General features: G+C 37.3%; 1 protein-coding gene across 1 annotated transcript in view; it reads left to right on the top strand.

Annotated features, from left to right (window-relative positions):
* The window catches only part of LOC135208789 (tetraspanin-7-like), a 42,343-nt gene extending 24,736 nt beyond the window's left edge, over window positions 1-17,607 (top strand). Inside the window, exons 3-7 of the mRNA XM_064241312.1 lie at window positions 11,883-12,071; window positions 13,305-13,475; window positions 14,282-14,413; window positions 15,660-15,743; window positions 16,351-17,607. Coding sequence (XP_064097382.1) covers window positions 11,883-12,071; window positions 13,305-13,475; window positions 14,282-14,413; window positions 15,660-15,743; window positions 16,351-16,419 — 645 coding nt within the window. The 3' untranslated portion in view covers window positions 16,420-17,607. The remainder of the gene's footprint in view (window positions 1-11,882; window positions 12,072-13,304; window positions 13,476-14,281; window positions 14,414-15,659; window positions 15,744-16,350) is intronic.
* The last annotated feature ends 2,509 nt before the right edge of the window (window positions 17,608-20,116 follow it).

Here is a 20,116-nt window from a genome sequence, read left to right as displayed (position 1 = left end):
GATAGACTAGATATTTTTCTTACCTGGCCGAAAATTACCCCGTGGTTTTATGGAGCTTAGGTGGTCATTTTTATGCATTTCTTTTATATTATGTGAAATTAAGAGCACAGCTATCGCAAGGTTTAAGCCAGTAACGATAGTTGCCGGTGATGCATTCATATTGCTTTTGATAATAAAAAGAAACAGGTAAAAAATGCGCAAAAGCTGTTGGTATCTATAGCGGTGCCAGACGCACGATAATTGCTAAATTAACCTTAAAATAAAAACTACCGAGTCTAGAGGGCTGCAATTTAATATGTTTGTTGATTGGAGAGTGGATGATCAACGTACCAATTTGCAGCCCTCTAGCCTCAGTCATTTTTAAGAGCTGAGGGAGGACAGACAAATAGCCATCTCAATAGATGTCTTTTACAGAAAACTGAAAATGGTGCAAATGAGAGTATGTGAATATTTCGTCATAAATATTATTCGCTTATATACTTACGACGCGGCTACTACTTATATATCCTTTCATTCCTTTCCAAAGCTTGTCCTCTGAGGGTGTGTGGTTTCTAAAAACATAATGCAGTGAATTTGATCTATGAAACTTAAGGCATGGCACCAGTCAAAACTAAAACTCGTCAACATGGAAAGAATCTGAATCTCCTTTTTAATAAATATTATCATGTTTTGTCATCATTCGTGACGGTATTGCATCTTTCTGTCAGTATCTTCAATTTCACTTAATACGCATATTTTTTTTTTTTTCGTGTGTAACTGTAATATCGAAAATGCTAACGTCAACGACTCTTCTTGCAGTCAAATTAAAAGTATGTTTCTATATGAAAGCCAGTGACACAGAGAGCACGCAGTGGAAATATAAAATCGAGGTGTTTTGTGGATCTTTGAGAGCCCTCTGCTCGATGAACATTTTTGTTGCAACAGATTCATAACGCTTCAATTGCATGATTTTGCATAAGTGGAGAATGAAAGATGGTGCATAAGCAAGCATTCACTGCTACGCATATATACGCAATGTTTGTGAAAACAAACTTGCTCTCGGGCGGTGGCAACAGCACCCCTTGAACCACAGAAGGTCAGACGAAGGGTACCATAAATGCTCAAGTTATGTCAAATGTGCTTCTATCACATGAAACGAAAATGTGTCAAAGCTGGTTTAATAGTTATATAAGGGAATCATTTGAGTCGAAAATCCAGAGGCATAATTGTCAGTTAGTAGGTTTTTTGCCAGCAATGAAAGTATTGAGCCAAACAAAAACTTCTTTCAGTTTTCTTCTGAAGATAGAAAAAGACACCCACAAAAGCATTACAGATTTACTTGTACGTCTTATCAATAACATGCCAGTCGTTATGAACCGAAAACGCATGGATGTATTGCTAGGTAGGGTGGACTCATGCTGTCTTCGATAGGTAGGACTGAAAGACAAGCAAATAATGAGCCGAAGTTTCTTCGGCGCAATTGAGTTTTCTGTACAGCGTATCATAAAACTTTCAGTCACGGCCCGGTGGTGACCTGTGTCGTTGGCACTTATAGCCGTGCCAGACACACTATCATGGCTAACTTTAGCCTTAAATAGAATAAAAGCTACTGAGGCTAGAGGGTTACCATTTAGTATGATTAATGATTGGAAGGTGGATGATCATCTTACAAAGTTGCAGCCCTCTAGCCTCCGTAGTTTTTAAGAGCTGAGGTCGGACAGATAAAGTGCGGACGGACAGAAAAATACCCATCTCAAAACAGTTTTTATTTACAGAAAACTGAAAGGGCGATTTTCATATTTGCTTGTTAAAAAGTTTATTTTCAACCGTCTGTATCCTTCAGAATGTCTGTGCTGATATGACTCATTCAACTGAGCTTTGACAGAATGTGTATTCTACGAGATTAACTACAAACATTTGCCCATCTGGCAGCTGCACTCCACGCCATTTCATTGTAAGATTTCCACTGACTAATTGGCGCTATATGCCTTTCTTGGTAACCCTTTCATCGGTGAACGTAATAGAAAACATTCACAGTAAACACCAGTATTACGCCCAGCTTGGATAATCATAAATTCCTACAAACACTTATATCCAACTAATTACTAACAATAAATAGCTTACATAACGACTGTGTCTGCTTCATATTATCCTGGGAAATGGTGAGGCTTTCTTGGTATCAGTGACCGCTTTTGCTTGTTTACGCGTTGTTCGTATGTTTGGTCAAACTGCGGCTTTGATAGTACTGCTTTTGCTGCAGGATTGTTTGTTTCTGAATACTTGGCATTCCATCCCTTTTCGCGTCATGAATATGTTCTCACGTCATAATCTAACACAGTCGTATCAGTACAAAAAGGACAGGCAAAATAAACATCAAAACCCTATAGAGATGTACAGAAAATAATACCACTTCAGTTTTCTAACAGGGAATGAAATAGAGAATGAAACTTAGTCTCGATACACTTAACAGGTTATGCAACAGAAAAGCTCATCAGCTCATTCACTCAAGAGGACAGTATCAAGATAGATAAAACTACATAAAAGGTTAATGATAAAATCTCATAAAACAGCGATGATGCGATTTAGAAATGGTCTTGAAATAAAGAGAAAGTATCATTTTTGAAATTAGGCTGGAGGAATTGAACATGATTTAAACCTCTCACGTAAATGGTAAACAAATTTGTATCAGTGATGAAGTTCGTAGTAAGGAAGTAAATGATAAAGAGAGTCATGGAGGAAATCCGATAGTAGAAAACGTACACAACATTGGCGGCTTAATACACCTTTCAAAGGAGGTTAATGGGCAACATGTCGAATTGCATATCACCCACTCTGCAATTCACTTCCGACTTATCCACTCTTATCATCAAAGTCATGTCGAACTACCACAAAGCTCCATGATTCATTCTTTCAACTAAGCTAAAATTCTTACCTCATTTCTAAGCTTTAGCTTTTCTGACGGCACATGTTCTATGCAAACAGTTCTCAACAGTTTTTTTTCTCTCTCTCTTATTCATATCAACACTTCACTTCCCTAAATGATAGTTGGCTCAAGAATTCCTTCGAACGTTTCCTCTGCGGCTGTCACCGGCACCTTAAGTATCTTCCTAATCTTTTGCAAGCACCCTTTTATCTTCATTGCTTCACCTACACTGTTAACCATTTCCCTGTCTTACTTCATCTGTTATAAATACTCTCAATTGCTTACACATTAACAGATTGCATTCTTTCATAAGCCATATCAACGTTTATTGTTCCATTCTCCTGGTTTTGATTGACCCTTATAACCTTCATTCTCATTTACCCTTACCTTTCTTTTCTTTCACTAGCTTCAGCAGTTTCTATTCACTAGCCACAAACGGCACGACCATCTGCAGATATCATCCAGTCCAAAATACGTTCATGACCCATATTCTTATCCTACATCCGTGTAACAACAACTACTTCAGTCCTTTCTGTGTGTAATCACATCACCCCATCCATGAACGTATTTAAAAGCCATGAAGACATAATGCGTTCTTGTCTCAGACCCACTTTTGGACCAAACTATCACCCTCCCATGAATACATTATTCAAATTTGTTGGGCAGATTAAGGCAGATTTCCTATGCTCACTTCATTGTACGTTTAAAGAGTTTTTTTTCCAGATGTTATCTAGGTCATCAGATAAAAACGTTTGAAGAATTTGATTATAAGACTGAATGTATATATACCCGTTTTATATCACTAGAAAATGGATAACAAGTGTGAATATAAACAAAGCTCTTTACAGATACAATAAACTGGAGAAGTAAATTCGCCCAACTTTATCCACCGGATTTTCTCGTCCCCAGTTTTTATTTTCCCCCATAAAAAGCTTAATCTTTTCCCTTTATACTCGACCCTTTCCACGACGGGAGGGAAGGTCCAGCTACTCAGCTTCAAGATGTTGAGGTAGGGGGTATGAAAGGCGGTGGTTGCGTTCAAGGGGAAGAAATCTTCTACCCTTGTGTTCGGTGCGAGGTGCGAGATCGAATGAACGAGCGGTTGTTTTTGTTTGTCTAGCAACGGGGAGGGAATGTATAGTAGTTGATAAGTCTGAGGTTTTGATATTGTTTTATATTAACTTTGATCTTTTTCTACGCGTCCATTGATTCCTTCTTGTTCCAATAGTGACTGCAAGGATCTATTATTTGTAGTTCTCTCTTCCTTTTTAATTTTCCCTTTCGCTTTGGTTGTTAAACATCATAACAGCTACTTGGCTAGGGCAACTCAAATCACTCTCTCTCTCTCTCATATTTATTTTATGAGAAAAACGTGAAAGTAGTGTTTGCATCTCATAAATCAGCCAGAGCAGCTCAAGATGTGTTATCCTTCCACAGTCCCCCCACCACACTCTCTCTCTCTCTCTCTCTCTCTCTCTCTCTCACGCGCGCGCGCAAATACAGTACACGCTCAGATCCATACGACATTTTGCCCACGAACTTGTTTGTTCCTTTAAAGATGATCCTATTGTTTCTTTTTTTACCTGAATGAAGGGAAATTTATTTGCATGGTACTACACAAACAAGAGATATTTCTATGAGAAACATTTCTTCGTTATCTTAGTTTCATAATAAATGAATATTATTGTATTTGGTTGAGAGGAGTCAAAGTAGAACATCAGTCCAGGAGACTATTTTGCATATCTTTGCAGTGTGTTTTTAAGAGCTTTTCTATTTGCGTATAAATATTACAATCAAAAAGGGTTATGGTTTTCAAATAGAAAAGTAAAAACGATACTGAAATTTAGACATGAAATGAATAACCTACCAGGTTCCCAACTAGACCTACACGTTTGCTAAAAATCCCAAAACGGAAAGTGTCACAGTATGTCTGGACGAAATATTGTCGTGAATCGTTAAATTGACCTATGAGGTCATTCAGCGCTGAAACGGAAATTGGCAGTAAAAGGTTTGACACATGTAACAGGACGAAAACCTCAAAGCAGTTTCACAAAGAATCAATTATTGTTAGGAGAGGGTGGAAAGTAAAATGAAGAAAGAGAATATAAAAGGAGTTACAGTAAAATAAACGAAAGGGGTTGCAGCTACGGGACAAGGCACGCTGCAAAGAACCTTAGGTAATGCCTACAGTGCACCGCATGAGGTGCACTGACGACACTATCCCCCTACGGAGTTGAATCGTCCACCAACCTATTCTGGAAGACGCCACCCAAAATAACAGGCCCGAAGCATTTCCCACCTTTGGGTCCCTTTTCCTAATATTTACAGGGGTATCTTAGAAGAGAGGGTCTTTCATTGGATGCCAGTGCACTTCACCATCTACACCTTTGTAAGTGTCCAACGAAAGGAGGATACCATTCTTAAAAAAAAAAAAAAAATTAAATAAAAATTATGAATGCTCCGCCTTCCGCTTCCTGTGTGAGAAGGCATTCAAAGTCCCTCTATGAAGGGGCAATCTCTTGTACCACGGGCAATATCTACTGACCACCTATAGGGTTTTGTCTTGACGGCGAGAGTGTCCAGCAGGATATGAAAGTCGGTTATCTCTGTAAAGAATTGCCTACTCGCATTGTTCCCCATGCCCCTTGAAAATGCAGAACAAGAACAAATACAGACATCCGAAGATCTGGTTGACAGGATACTCAGACAAAAATGTCGTGTGCTGAAAGCATTGTTTTAGGCGTTTTTGAGCTTGGTATCTTTTTTTAAAGGTCACAGGTAGATCTTTGAAGTTTACAATCTTATTTCTATGTGGTTTCAATTCTTCACCACGATTCTCAGATGCTATATCAGTTAACTACCTTTAGCTGCGTACTTCGCCTTTTTTCAGCAGAAAAAAGGTAATATTTTTTATGTATTTGTTTGTATGGTGTTTTTACGTTGCATGGAACCATTGGTTATTCAGCAACGGGACCGACGGCTTTAAGTGACTTCCGAACCACAGCGAGAGTGAGCTTCTACCACCAGAAATACACTTCTCATACTTCCCGGCGTGTTTTCTTCCACCTGAACAGACTCGGGAATACCATTTGTAGCCCAATAGCTGCTGCCATCTAGTGACAACAAGCGGGGTCAAAAACCAAAACAAAACACAGCTGATCAGTAAGTATTGATGCCTCTTCGGACCTTTAAACGCTGGACTTTAATTTTGACCTTTAAACCAGTGTACGCAATTTAAAAGGCATTGTTTTTGTTTGTTCACACAAACACACATTATATACGTATATACATACTATACATACATATACATATATATATATATATAGATATATATATATATATATATATATATATATATATATATAAATGTATATATGTGTACGCATTAAGCTACAAATGTCCTTTAATATCTAATTCGCTCTACCTCAGAATTAATATATTTTCATATTAGATATTAAAGGACATCTGTAGCTTAGTTCGTATACATGATTCACGGTGATGTGATCAGACTCAAATATATATATATATATGTGTGTGTGTGTGTGTGTGTGTGTGTGTATGTGTGTGTGTGTGTGTGTGTGTGTATGTATGTAGCATGAATATATTTTCACAATGTTCTGAGTACTTTGAAATGATAAAATTCACTCCTTTTCACTTACGTATCTTAGCAACTGCGGCCTTTTTCAATTCCAGTTAGCTTGGAGGTTTTAATTCTAGTACTTTGGGGATTTCCGGGACTTTGTCTATCAGTATTTCCTGGTATTTTGATCAGACTTTATATTCACGAGTCAAGAGGTGTATCCATTTTTAAGGAAATGGCTACCGAAGCTATGAATCTCCAATTTCAAGTCAATGGCCCCTATGGGCTTATTCCATATGAACAGGGCTTATCTTCTGAATAATAATAATAATAATAATAATAATAATAATAATAATAATAATAATAATAATAATAATTAGAAGAAGAAGGAAAATGGGTATGTCATAGGAACAGGGTTCATCTTCTAATAATAATAATAATAATAATAATAATAATAATAGAAGAAGAAGAAGAAGAAGAAGAAGAGATATACCAGTGGAAATTGTACCCATAATCATAGGGACACGAGGCACGATCTCAAGATCACTGAAAAGGAACCTGGAAAAAACTACTAGATACCGAAGTAGCTCCAGACCTCACACAGAGGAGTATTCTAGTGGAAACAGCGCACATAGTGAGAAAATGATGGATTCCTAAGGAGGCAGGATGCAACTCGAAAACCCACACTACAAAAACTACCCAATCGAATAAGATATAATCTAATATGATTTAAACCCCTTCCACGCGCGGGGCAAAGACGACGAGCACTCTGATTTGCCCGTAATTCTCTCGCTATTAAACAATGTTACCAGGTCAAACAATCCAAGGCAGGCAATAGTCACAGGCAGGCGAACCTATGACTTGGACCACACTCGTGATCGCCATCCACTTGCAAAATTGGTAACAGTGTCTGCCCGCAGTGCATTTGTCCCTCGTGTGGAACGGGCTCAGGCTGCTGAAGTGACTGAGTGTTAACATCACTGCAGCCTATACTCTGTTTTTTTTTTTTCATCTTTCCATCCGCCTGTGGTGTTTTTGTATGGTAACACTGCGTCCCGGGCTTTAGAAAGTTACGCTATTTGTAAGTTTTAGGTAAATAAAAGGATATTTGGGTGTACATTTGCAACTGAAAAGTGTTTTAATAATTTACTGTATGCGAATTGCACCGTTAATATTCGAAATAGGATATTATTATAATCGTTGAATGTAAGCTGAATGTAACTATCTAAAGCCCGGGACGCAGTGTTACCATACAAAAACACCACAGGCGGATGGACAGATGAAAAAAAACAGAGTATAGTTGTGAACTGATTAGCTGTAATCTAGCGTAGACATTTTTGTTTAAAAGATAGTACTGATGCCTATCAGGAAGTTTTAGATACAGTATCCTAACCTAACCTATGCTTCTTTGCTGAGTAGTCGCAGCTTACCTGGGAATTTTTTATCGATTATGGAGAAAGCAAATAATCGCTGAATGTTCGTAATACATCTAACAGCAGACCATTCTCTATAGTGGTCGCTTGCGTTGCGTGTAGCGTCTAACGACTAAACATACAATAGGCTAATGTCATGGTTGTGTTTATTCTGTAATATCTTTACCATGCAAATTTTGCTGACGGGAAGTATTAATATTGAAGTAACATCACTATTATAATACGATATTACCTATTTTTGGGTGTCGCTAATACCATTTTAATAAGAGTTCGAATGGAAATGACTTGGTGGAAAATGTACCTTATTATTATGAGAATAATGTTGATAAATTCATAGAGTTATGCTATGAAAGTGAATCGGGGAAATGAAATGACAGCACTAACATAACGTAGTAACATTTTTGTTTAGTTTCAGAATTAAATAAACTCGTTTGGAGGAAATCACAAGGCAACAGAATCCAGCTTTAACCTATTTTATGAATTGTTATGGAAATCATAATTTAAAATTCATTTGAGTAACCAACGTGTCATTGACGTAACTACTGAAATGATTTTCATGTTTTTCTATACCTTACAGTTGATAGAGAGATGTGGTAGGGTGTAACTTCTAAAATAAAAATAATAATAATAATAATCTAAAGCAACTGATTAATTTTCACCCTTGTAATGTACGTATAGAAACAAAGAACGCCACATGAAACCTATTGCCGTCTTTATTTACCAGAAATAGCAAACTTCTTTTCAAACATTTAGAATCTATACTGGCCATTTTTACCATATAAGTACGTCGCATTTATTAACCCTAGTGCCCTGTTATCTTCTCGATTTCTACATATTTTGGAAACGATTGTCAGTACTAATAGAAGGCGTATTGTTTTAACGACAATGTCTTCCCTTTAACAAGGAAAATGCACACGAGTAATGACAAGTGTTGAAAAGATATAACAGAATGAAACGCGTATCACATATAAAGCTGCCGGCTCAATGGGAATCCGCCTTTAATCTGTGCTAGACCATAATCTTGAATCACCAGTCTGAAATATTGATCAGAGAGAGAGAGAGAGCTGTGTATTTTGTACCTGTTTTCAGCCAAAGGAGACAACTGCCTATATTTAGAATAAAATACTACTGGTTTTACACTTTTCTCCATAGTTTCTAATATGAAATGGTGTATTTGTCATGACTGTGCTAACAATTACTAAGCCGTCCTGAATTTGTTGGAGATTAAGCTGGCCTTATGCCAGCAAGGGCTCTTGCTCATAGAGCAGCCTGTACCGTCCTGAAATTTTCAGAATTCTTACATTTTTCAGTGCGGCTGTAGTTACGACTATCTAACTTCCCTTTTTGGAAGTTACTTTCAGGTATCTTTTGATGAATTTTACTTATAAATGTAATTTTGATTTTAGGGTACTGCAAAGCACGTACAGACTTCAGTTTTTAGATTCAACAAGAATCTTGTATACTGAATAACTATACACATTCTGAAGACATCTAGCTTTTTTCAGCCTTTTCCACGAATTTTCTTCGTCACAGAGCAAGGTAAATGAACCAGTCAATATTATGACTTACCTACGTCAGAAGCGTCTGTTCCGGACTTTCAGTTTGGCAAGCACGCTCGTTAAAACCTTAACTTGTGGGGCGGGTGGGTTGGGGGGGGGGGGGGGGGGGGGGGGTGAGGCGGTTGAAGGCTCAGAAATGAAATTCAGTCTATCCGCATTTCGTGACTGCAAATAATCCACGCTGATCTAAGCAATGAATACGATTTCAGCGAATGATTATATCTCCTTTTCAGCGAATAATTATATCTCCTTTGTTTTGATAACGGAACATGGTTAATGCTTAGTATAATTTACGAGAGCTATTTTAGTCAGTACAAAAGGTATTTTGACTGGGTGTTGTACTTCCAGAAGGATAAACCTGATCGATTTGTACCATTTCTAAGTTATCCCCTCACGTTGGGCTTTGAGCTTGCTAATGATATGGAACAATGAGCACTTTCATTAGTAAATAGATAATAATAGAATAAATGATTAAATATAAATATATAAATAAATAAATAATAATAATAAATAAATAAACAAATGAATAATAAGAAAGAAATAATTAAATATAATTAAATATAATTTATTATTACAGCGGTAAAAATACAGCAGTCAACATAAACGAAAATTCATGGTAATATTTGTCCAATAATCTGGTAGTCTCAATAAGGGTTTGATGGAAAGCAAACCTAAAGCGGGCTTCCTCCTCTTTTCCATGTATATACTTAACTATTTTCCACCTTCCTTTCCTCACTTCTCTTACAACAGTGTCTCATCCTATTCTCTGCAATCCTTACATCGAGAATAATTCCGTTTGGAGACGGAAACACGATGCCCAAGAAAGTTCTCGAGCGAAATAGGCAATAGACGATACGTGCAAGATTTCACGTTGAAACTTACAAACCATCATTCATAGCTGAATGAAAAATGCACTGACCTCTAACTCGACAACTGTCGTAGTAAGGGTAGACTTGGAAAGCGAGCATACAGAATTCAAGGTACAGGGACAAGCGCGCCTTTGACTTATGCATGGGAGGGGAAGAATTCGGAATTGCTCTCGAAATAGTCACAGACGCACAGGGAGTACGCTGCGGCTAAATTCGCTCGACAAATGTGGTCAGTGATATAACGGGTGTTTTGGCTTTTCAGCTGTTCTTATACCGAGGAATTTCCTTCGTACGTTTCCTTTTTTACTTAATTTATTCTATCCATTATCAGATCCAGTTAACCAACCACTTCTTGCTCTCCCAGTTATAGCTTTATCGAATGATCAGAGAAACTCAATAAGAATGGATGGCAAGGTAATGGAATCGATAATTCATATAACTTGTGAAATAGATTCTAAACGCAAGTAAAACCTTCATCAACTATCACAATGTTAACCATACAAACAACAATTAGATCATCTTAGACTCACTCGAATGCTATTAATGTACTTCCTAAGAGAATATCGCTATGATGTTCACACTAAAGTCGATAATCGCTTTTGCGCGCCAGTAAAAAAGTTTTAAGATATCTCGTTGTAAGTAAGAAACTGTCAACGTTCAATCTAATCTGGTGTCGATGACTAAATGCACAGAAAAGAAAGTGTGGTCTTTCATCGCTCTAACGCAGGTACGTATGGCTGTGACAAGAATATATCAAATTTTTCAGGGGAAGGTAGGAGCGAGCGCCTCAGTGGCGTGGCCGGTATGGCGTTGACGTGCCACCTCGGTGGACGCGAGTTCGATTCTTGGGCATTCCATTGAGGTGTGAGAGATGTGTCTTTCTGGCGATAAAGGTTCACTCCCGACGTAGTTCGTAAAGCCGTTGGTCCCGTTGCTGAATAACCTATGGTTCCGGGCAGCGTAAAAACACCATATAAACAAACGAAAGCTAGGAGCGGGCAAAGAACCACATTTACAGTAACAAAGACTAAGCACCTGTTGATAGGGATAGCTTCAAGTGTTAATCTTTTAGTAACCTTTGAGTATTTTGCAAAGAGGTTGCTAACATGGCTTCCTATAACCTATATCTACCAAATGCAAAACATTGCTTAAGTCAGCCGAGGTAAAAGGACTTTCAGTGGAAAGAACTCTCACCCTCCACCCAGCTTGGAACTCCATAGTGGGCTCGTTTGCTAACTTTGAGTGATCTAACCGTTGAACTACAAGGAATCAAACACAAACAAGCTCTATATTTTATACATATAATGTATATATACTATGTATGTATATATACATTTATATATATATAAACATATGTTTATATGTCTAATAATAACGGTTCATATTTGCATTAATTTCACGTTATAGTCTGTACGAGATGAGAAAACAACATTATCATTCATCATACTCCAGCATTTTATGGCAATAAATCTTGTTTTCCTTTAAAAACCAAGCCTGCATTAATGGCTCCTCCACTAAACTTCTTTCATCATTTTGCAGCTCTGCGGTCTGATAGTGCTGGCGACAGGCGCTGTGGTCAAACTGGAGCTCTCAAAGTACCTGCAAGTGTCAGCAGAGTTTTCTGCCACTGCCCCCTACGTTCTTATGGCCACAGGCGGTCTCATGTTCTTGCTGGCTATCTTGGCTTGCTGTTGCACGGCGAAGGGACAACCAGTTCTTCTTTATATAGTAAGTTACTCAGTATCTTCTTCGTGTACCTGGCCCTCCAGAATAGACGGCACTTCAATGACGTCAGGCGGGCTCATCGCAGGCAGGATGACTGGCACTGATAAATGATTAGGTAACTGGCAGACTACCATTAACTGAAACTATCAATGCAAAGACGAAGAAGGGCGGTCGAATGTTCTGTTGTAGCACTGACCAGCCAGTAGTGAGTGGGTCCTGTCTGTGATGAGCCCGCGTGACGTCATTGTCTGGCCGACCTGTCATAGTGGGTCGTGGCACTATTCAAGTCTTCTTGCATTGTTATGATAAGTAACGTACAGTTTGTCAGTTTGTGTCTTCTTGATTAAGACTCTGTGACAGTTAAACCTCGAGTTCATTATCCGCAGACCACATGTGTAGTTTTATGGTTTCCATTTCTGTCCCTTTCTAGCTGTAAATGCTGTTCTAAAACGAATTAGACATAAATGGATACTTTGACGAAAATATAGGTATAATGACAAGTTGTGACTTCATAATTTACATAAATTAGGAAATGAAAATTAAGTAAATGTCATTCAAACATTCATGGAAAACGAAGAATCGTTATATTGTATTGTCAGATTGGAATATCATTTATATATAATTACTGACTGTTTTTCTATATTCATGATAATATACGAGCATAATTGACTTAGTCCTTCTTTCCATATACAATGAGACGTGCACACTACACTCCAAATATGCACGAGATTTTGAAAACAAAATCCGGAGAATCAGTTATGAAACTTATGGATACCCTAAATAATGATTCCTGCAGCAATAATAAGCATTATAATTGTGGGTATAATAAAGACACTCATTTAGTGTGATGACCCGGCAAAAGCCATTTCATATTCAAACAAATTTTAACTTTTTGGTATCTATAAAATGTGTATAATAAAGAGGCACTCATTTAGTGGGATGACCCGGCAAAAGCCATTTCATATTCAAGTAAATTTCAACCTTTTGCTATCATATAAAAGGTTTGAATTCAAATAGTAATTTTAGCCTACCTGGGTAAATTTCAGATGAAGAGTACATGAGCAAGGTTTTTGGGGCAACGCTAACATTGAGTAAGTGGTACATTTTGAACATATCTTGCGCCAATAAGTCCTGCAAGTGGTTCTTTGAATGAATCCTTTAATTCATCCAATAATATCGCACCAGGTATATGATGTACCTGTATTTGAATTAAGAATACCTCTGTTCTTGTTTCAGTATGCGGCATTTTTGCTAGTCATCTTCGTCATCCTGGTAGGAGAAGGAGTCAGCACATGGGCCTTCAGGAAAAGCCTCAAGAATGACTTCCTCGAAGGACTCAGTACCGCCTTCACAGACTATGAGAGATCCTCCACTATGGCCAGGGCTGTTGATAACCTCCAGAGCAGGGTAAAAGTCACAACGCTACCTGAATGCACTCATCCCCATTGCTGATATCGATAATAAACAATCTTATCCCACCAGCTTTAAGCAGTAATCATGTTACATATACTACATCTGTAAATATAACAGAAAGTTAGCTCACTTGTTACCTAAAGGAGCCTATAAATGTAACTTTTGGAAGAGAAAACTGTAGCATTAGGTGTCATTTCATCCAAGATAAGCGATAGTCACCTTAAAACTAATGAATGGCGACACTTAACGTAACTACTATTTATTACTACCAGGAGCCATAGTATATAGTAAGCTGAACGCATGTTGAATGTGAATGATAAAAGAAAGGCAGAGCTCAATGATGCGAAAGTGGAAAGGTTTACTTTAAATATGAGGATGGTAGTTATTAAAGTGACTGGTTAAGATTACACTGAAGGTAAAACTTAGGGTGTTACTTTACCTAACGAGAAATTCTATAGCCAATAGAATGTTCAGTCTAGGAAATCAGACGACAGGAAATAGATGACTGTTGTATATAGGATTAAGAAAGTTTCGCATGAGGGAATGATCATATATGTATTGACAAAGCTACATGCAGTATATCACTGTACTCTTGATACGATTTACATAGCGTAGCAATCTGTGTATTAAACTGCAATGCTTCGACAGCCTTTTGATATTTGATTTTCTGCACTATGTGGTACCCAATTTTCGTAGGTTCTTCAATTTCCTCTTGTTATATAAGAGACCTACGTAAAACACTTGCACATCTATTGCATCATGATGCCCTGCAGGTTAAACAAAGTAATCATATATTTCAGCTCTCATGCTGCGGCATCCAGAATGCTAGTGACTGGGTGTCTATGCCTTACGGTTTCAACAACGATCCCCCATACCCGCCATCATGCTGCAAGGAATCTCAGGAAGGAATGTGCATTGCTTTGCACTCTCAGGTAAAGTATCCACTTCAAGTTAGTCACTGTTCATTTCAAAAAGGAAATGAGCAGACTGTAATTCTACTCCCAGTGATCCAACACATACCATGTGCTCTGGGCTCTCAGGATGGTAGCATATTTGACCTAAACAAGTCACAAAAACAATGAGGTAAATTGAATTCGAATATCCATCATCCATCAGCAAGCACTTGTGTTAATTCCGTCTCCTCCGATTTTTAAAAGAAGTTTAACAAGAACAAAGAATAAGAGGAAGTTCCTAAATTTCCATTTTGAATCTTAACGTTACCGGAAGATCTATTCGGTTATAAAGTTCCATTTTTAAGATCACTTCCTCTTTGACCACATTATATATATATATATATATATATATATATATATATATATATATGTATATATATATATATAGATAGTATATATATATATATAATATATATATATATATACATATATATGTATATATATGTATATATTATATATATATATAATATATATATACATATATATATATATATATATATATACATATATATACATACATATATATATATATATATATATATATATATATACACATATATATATATATCCAAAAAAACATTTCCTCTAATAAGGTGTGGCTCCTTGGGAGCGACTAAACATCTACAAGCATCCTTAGATATAATAAACCAAACTCCTCGCCAGGAGTCAATCTATTACGACATCCAAGAATTGACTTTAGCTTAGAACACTGAGCAAGTTTGTAAGTTTATCTGAAAGTATTTTTTCTCTAATAAAACTCAGTTAAGCATTTTAAAAGGTGTCACACACACCGCTGCAGCGTCTTGTAGGAAATGACTCGAATTAATCCTTTTACATCTCACGTATTGCTTGATCAGTTCCTTGCTGTCAAACTGTGGCTGTCATTTACAGTGACTGCTTAGTCAATTCTTTGCTGTCAGTCTGTGTCATTTACAATGACACGTAATCATGCACGTGTGATTATGTGTGACACGAACTCAGAGTATGATTTAAACTCATTCCAGAAGCGGGTAGGAATGTTTTTGTTGGTCATTACCTTCTCTGTACGTACATTCCATTTAATGATTCTTCATAGTCTGTTTACATATTCACTGCTATTCATCTCGTGGTGCATTAAGATATGGCTCATAAAACAAACTTGTTTACGTTTGTCTACATAAAGTAGCATGAATCAGCCATAAAATATCTCTCGTCATGTTTTCATTGATTCATTTCTTTTCCACAGGGATGCTACCGGACAGTCATCAGTCTTGTCGAGGCTGGAGTCGGTGCCTTTCTCATCATGGCTCTGACATTCACTTGTTTCATGGTATATACTGCACGTTTCTTTCTTTTGTTTTTAGCTGTGATCTTTCTTTTGTTTTTTGCTGTGACAAAATATGACGAATAGGAACTCACTGCATCAGTTAAAATTCTTCTTAATAGTCCTCCAAAAGTGGAGAGATCACAAAAATCCACTGGTAATCATGCAAATAAATTCACATAGCAGATGCTGTCAAATCTTAGTAGAGACATTCGACTGAGGGAAATTTATCAAGACGACAGAGTTGAAGACTGGACTTTAGCATTCATTCAACGCTACAATTTGAACAAGTATATTGAAGTTGATTATCATATCTTAGGAAAAATAAAAGTATATATATATATATATATATATATATATATATATATATTATATATAACTAAGTCAAAGACAGATTTTATCATTATCTGGTGGTTATGCTTTTATTCACCACACACACGTAAATCGTCTTAAAACCACGGTATACAACTGCGTATAAGTTAACGTGTAGAAAGATTTGCATGTACATGGTAGTAGCTTCACCAATAAGTTGTTTCAGTGCCATGAAAAGAGAAAAATGGCAGAGAGACACCCAACCTAAGACCTCTGAAACTAACGTCACTTCTTCTTGCAGGTCATCGGTGTCCTACTTGCCTGCTGTCTCGCCCGCAACATCAACCGAGCGAAATACGAGCAAGTCTGAGGCCGCGCCCCCATACCCCGCCCACTTCCAGCCCCAACGGACCAGCAGTATGCCCACGCTTATACACACCCTTCTAGACCAGTGCCCCACGCCACAATCGGCAGGAGCCTTTCAGGGGGTGCCAGGTCTCTTCCCAGGCCTACTCCGAGACCAGCGCCCCCAGAGACGAGTTTCCACGTCTAAGAACGCTATAATCCGTGCCTTCGTATCGCTGGGTTACGAAGGCTTAGCTCTTTTAACGTTTTAGGCCGAGACAAGAACTGCCTTCATGCCACTTTGCGAAGGGCGAATTTCGGCATGCTAAAGTAGGATTTTCCTCTCTTCAGCGCGAGGATAATATGACAAACACCGCAGGGCTAACTTTTCCTATAGCTGTGGGAACTTCAAGTGTATAAGATGTTCTTTTGTGATGATCTTGATCACGCACGGGAAAGGGCGAATGGAGAGCACCTTTCGGAACCCCTTGTCCGATCTGAAAGAGGTTCCTTCACTGAACGGGCTGTGAAATGGAGTTGTTGCGTAGCGGGGGTATGGGGATCAGCAACCATGTAATAAGGAAATGAAATTGAAGCCAGGGAATGTACGATGTCGGCTTTTCAATGTATTCTTGGGCAATCGTCGGACGGTTGTTGGATAAACGAAGTAATATACAAACTGAAAATAACTCAGAAGAGCAAAATGAAGAGAGTATCCGGTCCTTGAAGTACGGCAAAAATAATGCTGTCCTCATGCGATACCAAGACCGGATCAAAATAGGATGCGAAAAATTGTTCGTCATGTAAGATACATTCATGTGGGTTTCACTGTTTACTATTCCAAAGAATTTAGTTCCATTACAGTCGGTGAATTAGGTAGATTCCGATGTATATAATAGATGTTACTGTTTTTAATGATTCGTACTAGTGCGTTCGTGAAAAAATAACAGTTAAAAGTTATTATGAAATGATCATTGCTTCTTATTCGGAGCTGGCAAAGGTTTCCAATTAGCGATTGCTATCTAGAGAACAGTAGTTGATAATTGATAGTAATGAGGGATCAATGAATAACTTTTGAAGACTTGTAGTGATATAATCGATCAGTTTTAATTCCCGTGACATTTGAATGACAGGAGATTTGTAGTTATGGTCTTCAAGTTACTGTATTAATTGCTCATGGTCGTTTCATATGTATATAAACGATTTGTAGCCATATCTGTCAATTTCATTTCATATGTATATAGACGATTTATAGCCATTTCTTTTATTTTCGAGTACGATTGAAATTTTACAAACCAAACCATAATAATATAGTCACGCTTTTGTTTCTTCGTATGTCATAATAATTAGTCCTCACTTATGCGAAAAGCCGTATAATAATTATCTATCTCAACTATATTATAGTCAGATCCTTATGGGCATTAGCGGTGGTATTTGGCGCCTCTGGTAAAAGACATTTAAAAATAATTACATTTAAAATGAAAGGAATAGTCTCAATGTAATCTTGATCGAGGATGCTGATATCTTATGATTATCCCAATGTTTTTATTGCGTCTAATCCATAATGTTGGTTTGCTTATCATGACATTGTAGAGTTAGCAATTTTGCTAACCTGATATTGTTTCTAATGCCTTGGGAGATTATAATTTTGTTTTTTAAGTATGAAAAGTTTAGGAAATGAATACTGAGTTGCCAGCAACTCTGATTTCTCATATTGAAGAGAATTCCCCAAGGGAAGAAGGTTACGTATATGCCTCCCTTTTGTAAGGTATATTTTGTCAACCTCCAGCGCAAAAGCTTACAGAAGAAACTAATCTGAATTGAAAAAAAAAAAACTTGGGGTAACTCTCGTCATCTTTTCTCAAGGTTATGTCACGAACCTGTCATTACTGTTATTATGGTGGGAATGAATGACCTTGAATTCTGTTCCTATTAAATCGTGTTAAGATTTCAAGATAATTTGGAATGTTCTTGGATATCATTACATGGCATTCATTACGTAAGAAAGCTCATTACACTCGGTGTGGTGTCATTTCAGGTTTGAAAGAATAAATGCTATGTGGAGTTGTCATACTGCAAGGAAGCTCGCGTTAACTAGCTGAATACGAAATGACTGTAGATGCGCTCAGTACAGTTCATCTTGCATGCAGAATGACTAAGCAAAATGTGTACGCCCATTTTCGTCTTCTCACAAACAAATGAAAAAGCCATTCGGTTTTGCTAGAGCTCTGTCATTTGAATAACTTATCGGAACAATAATAAGCCGGGGTTGCAACAGCAGGCTACTGCATTGCTTAATGTTCAGGAAATACTAGTATTATAACACAACCTATCTCAGTTATTAAGTTTCAAATGATCTTGCTTTTACTTTTACAAGTTCGTGATTTACCATAGCTGTTTGTTCTGGCCAATATATATATATATATATATATATATATATATATATATATGTATTATATATATATATATATATATATAATATATATATATATATATATATATATATATTGGCTGACCTGAGTAGTTCTAGTCGTGAGAAGTGAGAGACAAAACTTACATTATACTTTGCCTAATGACAGATCGGCAAGATCATATTTACCGAGATTATCTGAATACTCAACGAGCTATTTTGCATATCTTCAGTTTCAAAATTTATTGAAAAATCGATTTATGCTAACAACATTATCTAGAAATTTCTAAACCAATTTATCGAGATGAGAATTTTTTTTCCCGATTCAGCTTTTTGAAAAGTTTGATCCTCCAAATCTGATATTTATAATGATATCTTGGATTACAATATCAAAGGACAGAATGAAGCGAGCAATATAAGAACGTCCTTCGCTTCTCGCTGTTCATAACTGACATGGAGCTACAATTGATAACTCCGTGGTTCTCACTCCCCTAGGGGGGAATTTCAGAGTTTTAGGAGGGAACCGTGACTACAGTTTGGCAGACTGAAACTAGCTCTAGGGCTAGAAGGACCACCCAAAAGTCATGACGCAGTGTGCATCAGCAAGCGCTACTGAGAGGTCACGCTGGGCTTTCTCTTCCCTAGCTTGTGTTAGTATAATATGTTGCATAATTATTCGGAATACACCTTTTGAGGCAGACAATTTTGGAAAAGTGGTTGAGAACCACTGCAGAGATTCTTCTTCCAGGGCATAAGGCCAGCTCGATCAGCAACATAAAGAGAGAGAGACCACAGGCAATATTAGCAACAGACCACGTAGGGATCAAGAGTACTTTAGCCTTTACAAGTTCGGAGATGTTTTCAATACGTAAGTAAACACAACACGTCAGGAACCTATTACAATAATATTTTTTAGTAAAGGCAGCTTTGCAGTGATGAATTTTCCAAGATTTTTTAAAGTTTCTAAAACGAGTTCTATGAAAACAAAAGCTTACGTAGGCGTGCCGTAGTAAATTAGGCTTAAACGTTGTAAAAGTCTTGACATCACGACATTATGGTAGATAGGTTGAAAAACAATTTTGTGTGTTAATCGCATTTTGAATAGATAGAGAGATATTATACAGGGATTCTCACATCCCACAACTTGTATCAATATTTGCAGATGTTTGCGGTACATATACAGTAGGTGGATGATTCGCTACACATGACTCGAAAGGTGCAGAAGCTCTTTGCACAGTTATAAATGACTCTCCACATACTGAACACATGATGCGACATTAATTTGAGGACATCAAACTATTTTATTTTTTCT

Source organism: Macrobrachium nipponense, chromosome 35 (assembly GCF_015104395.2).
Source record: "Macrobrachium nipponense isolate FS-2020 chromosome 35, ASM1510439v2, whole genome shotgun sequence".
In the NCBI taxonomy this organism is placed as follows: domain Eukaryota; kingdom Metazoa; phylum Arthropoda; class Malacostraca; order Decapoda; family Palaemonidae; genus Macrobrachium; species Macrobrachium nipponense.
Note: the sequence above shows the minus strand (reverse complement) of the source record. Positions and strands in the feature narration are given on the sequence as shown.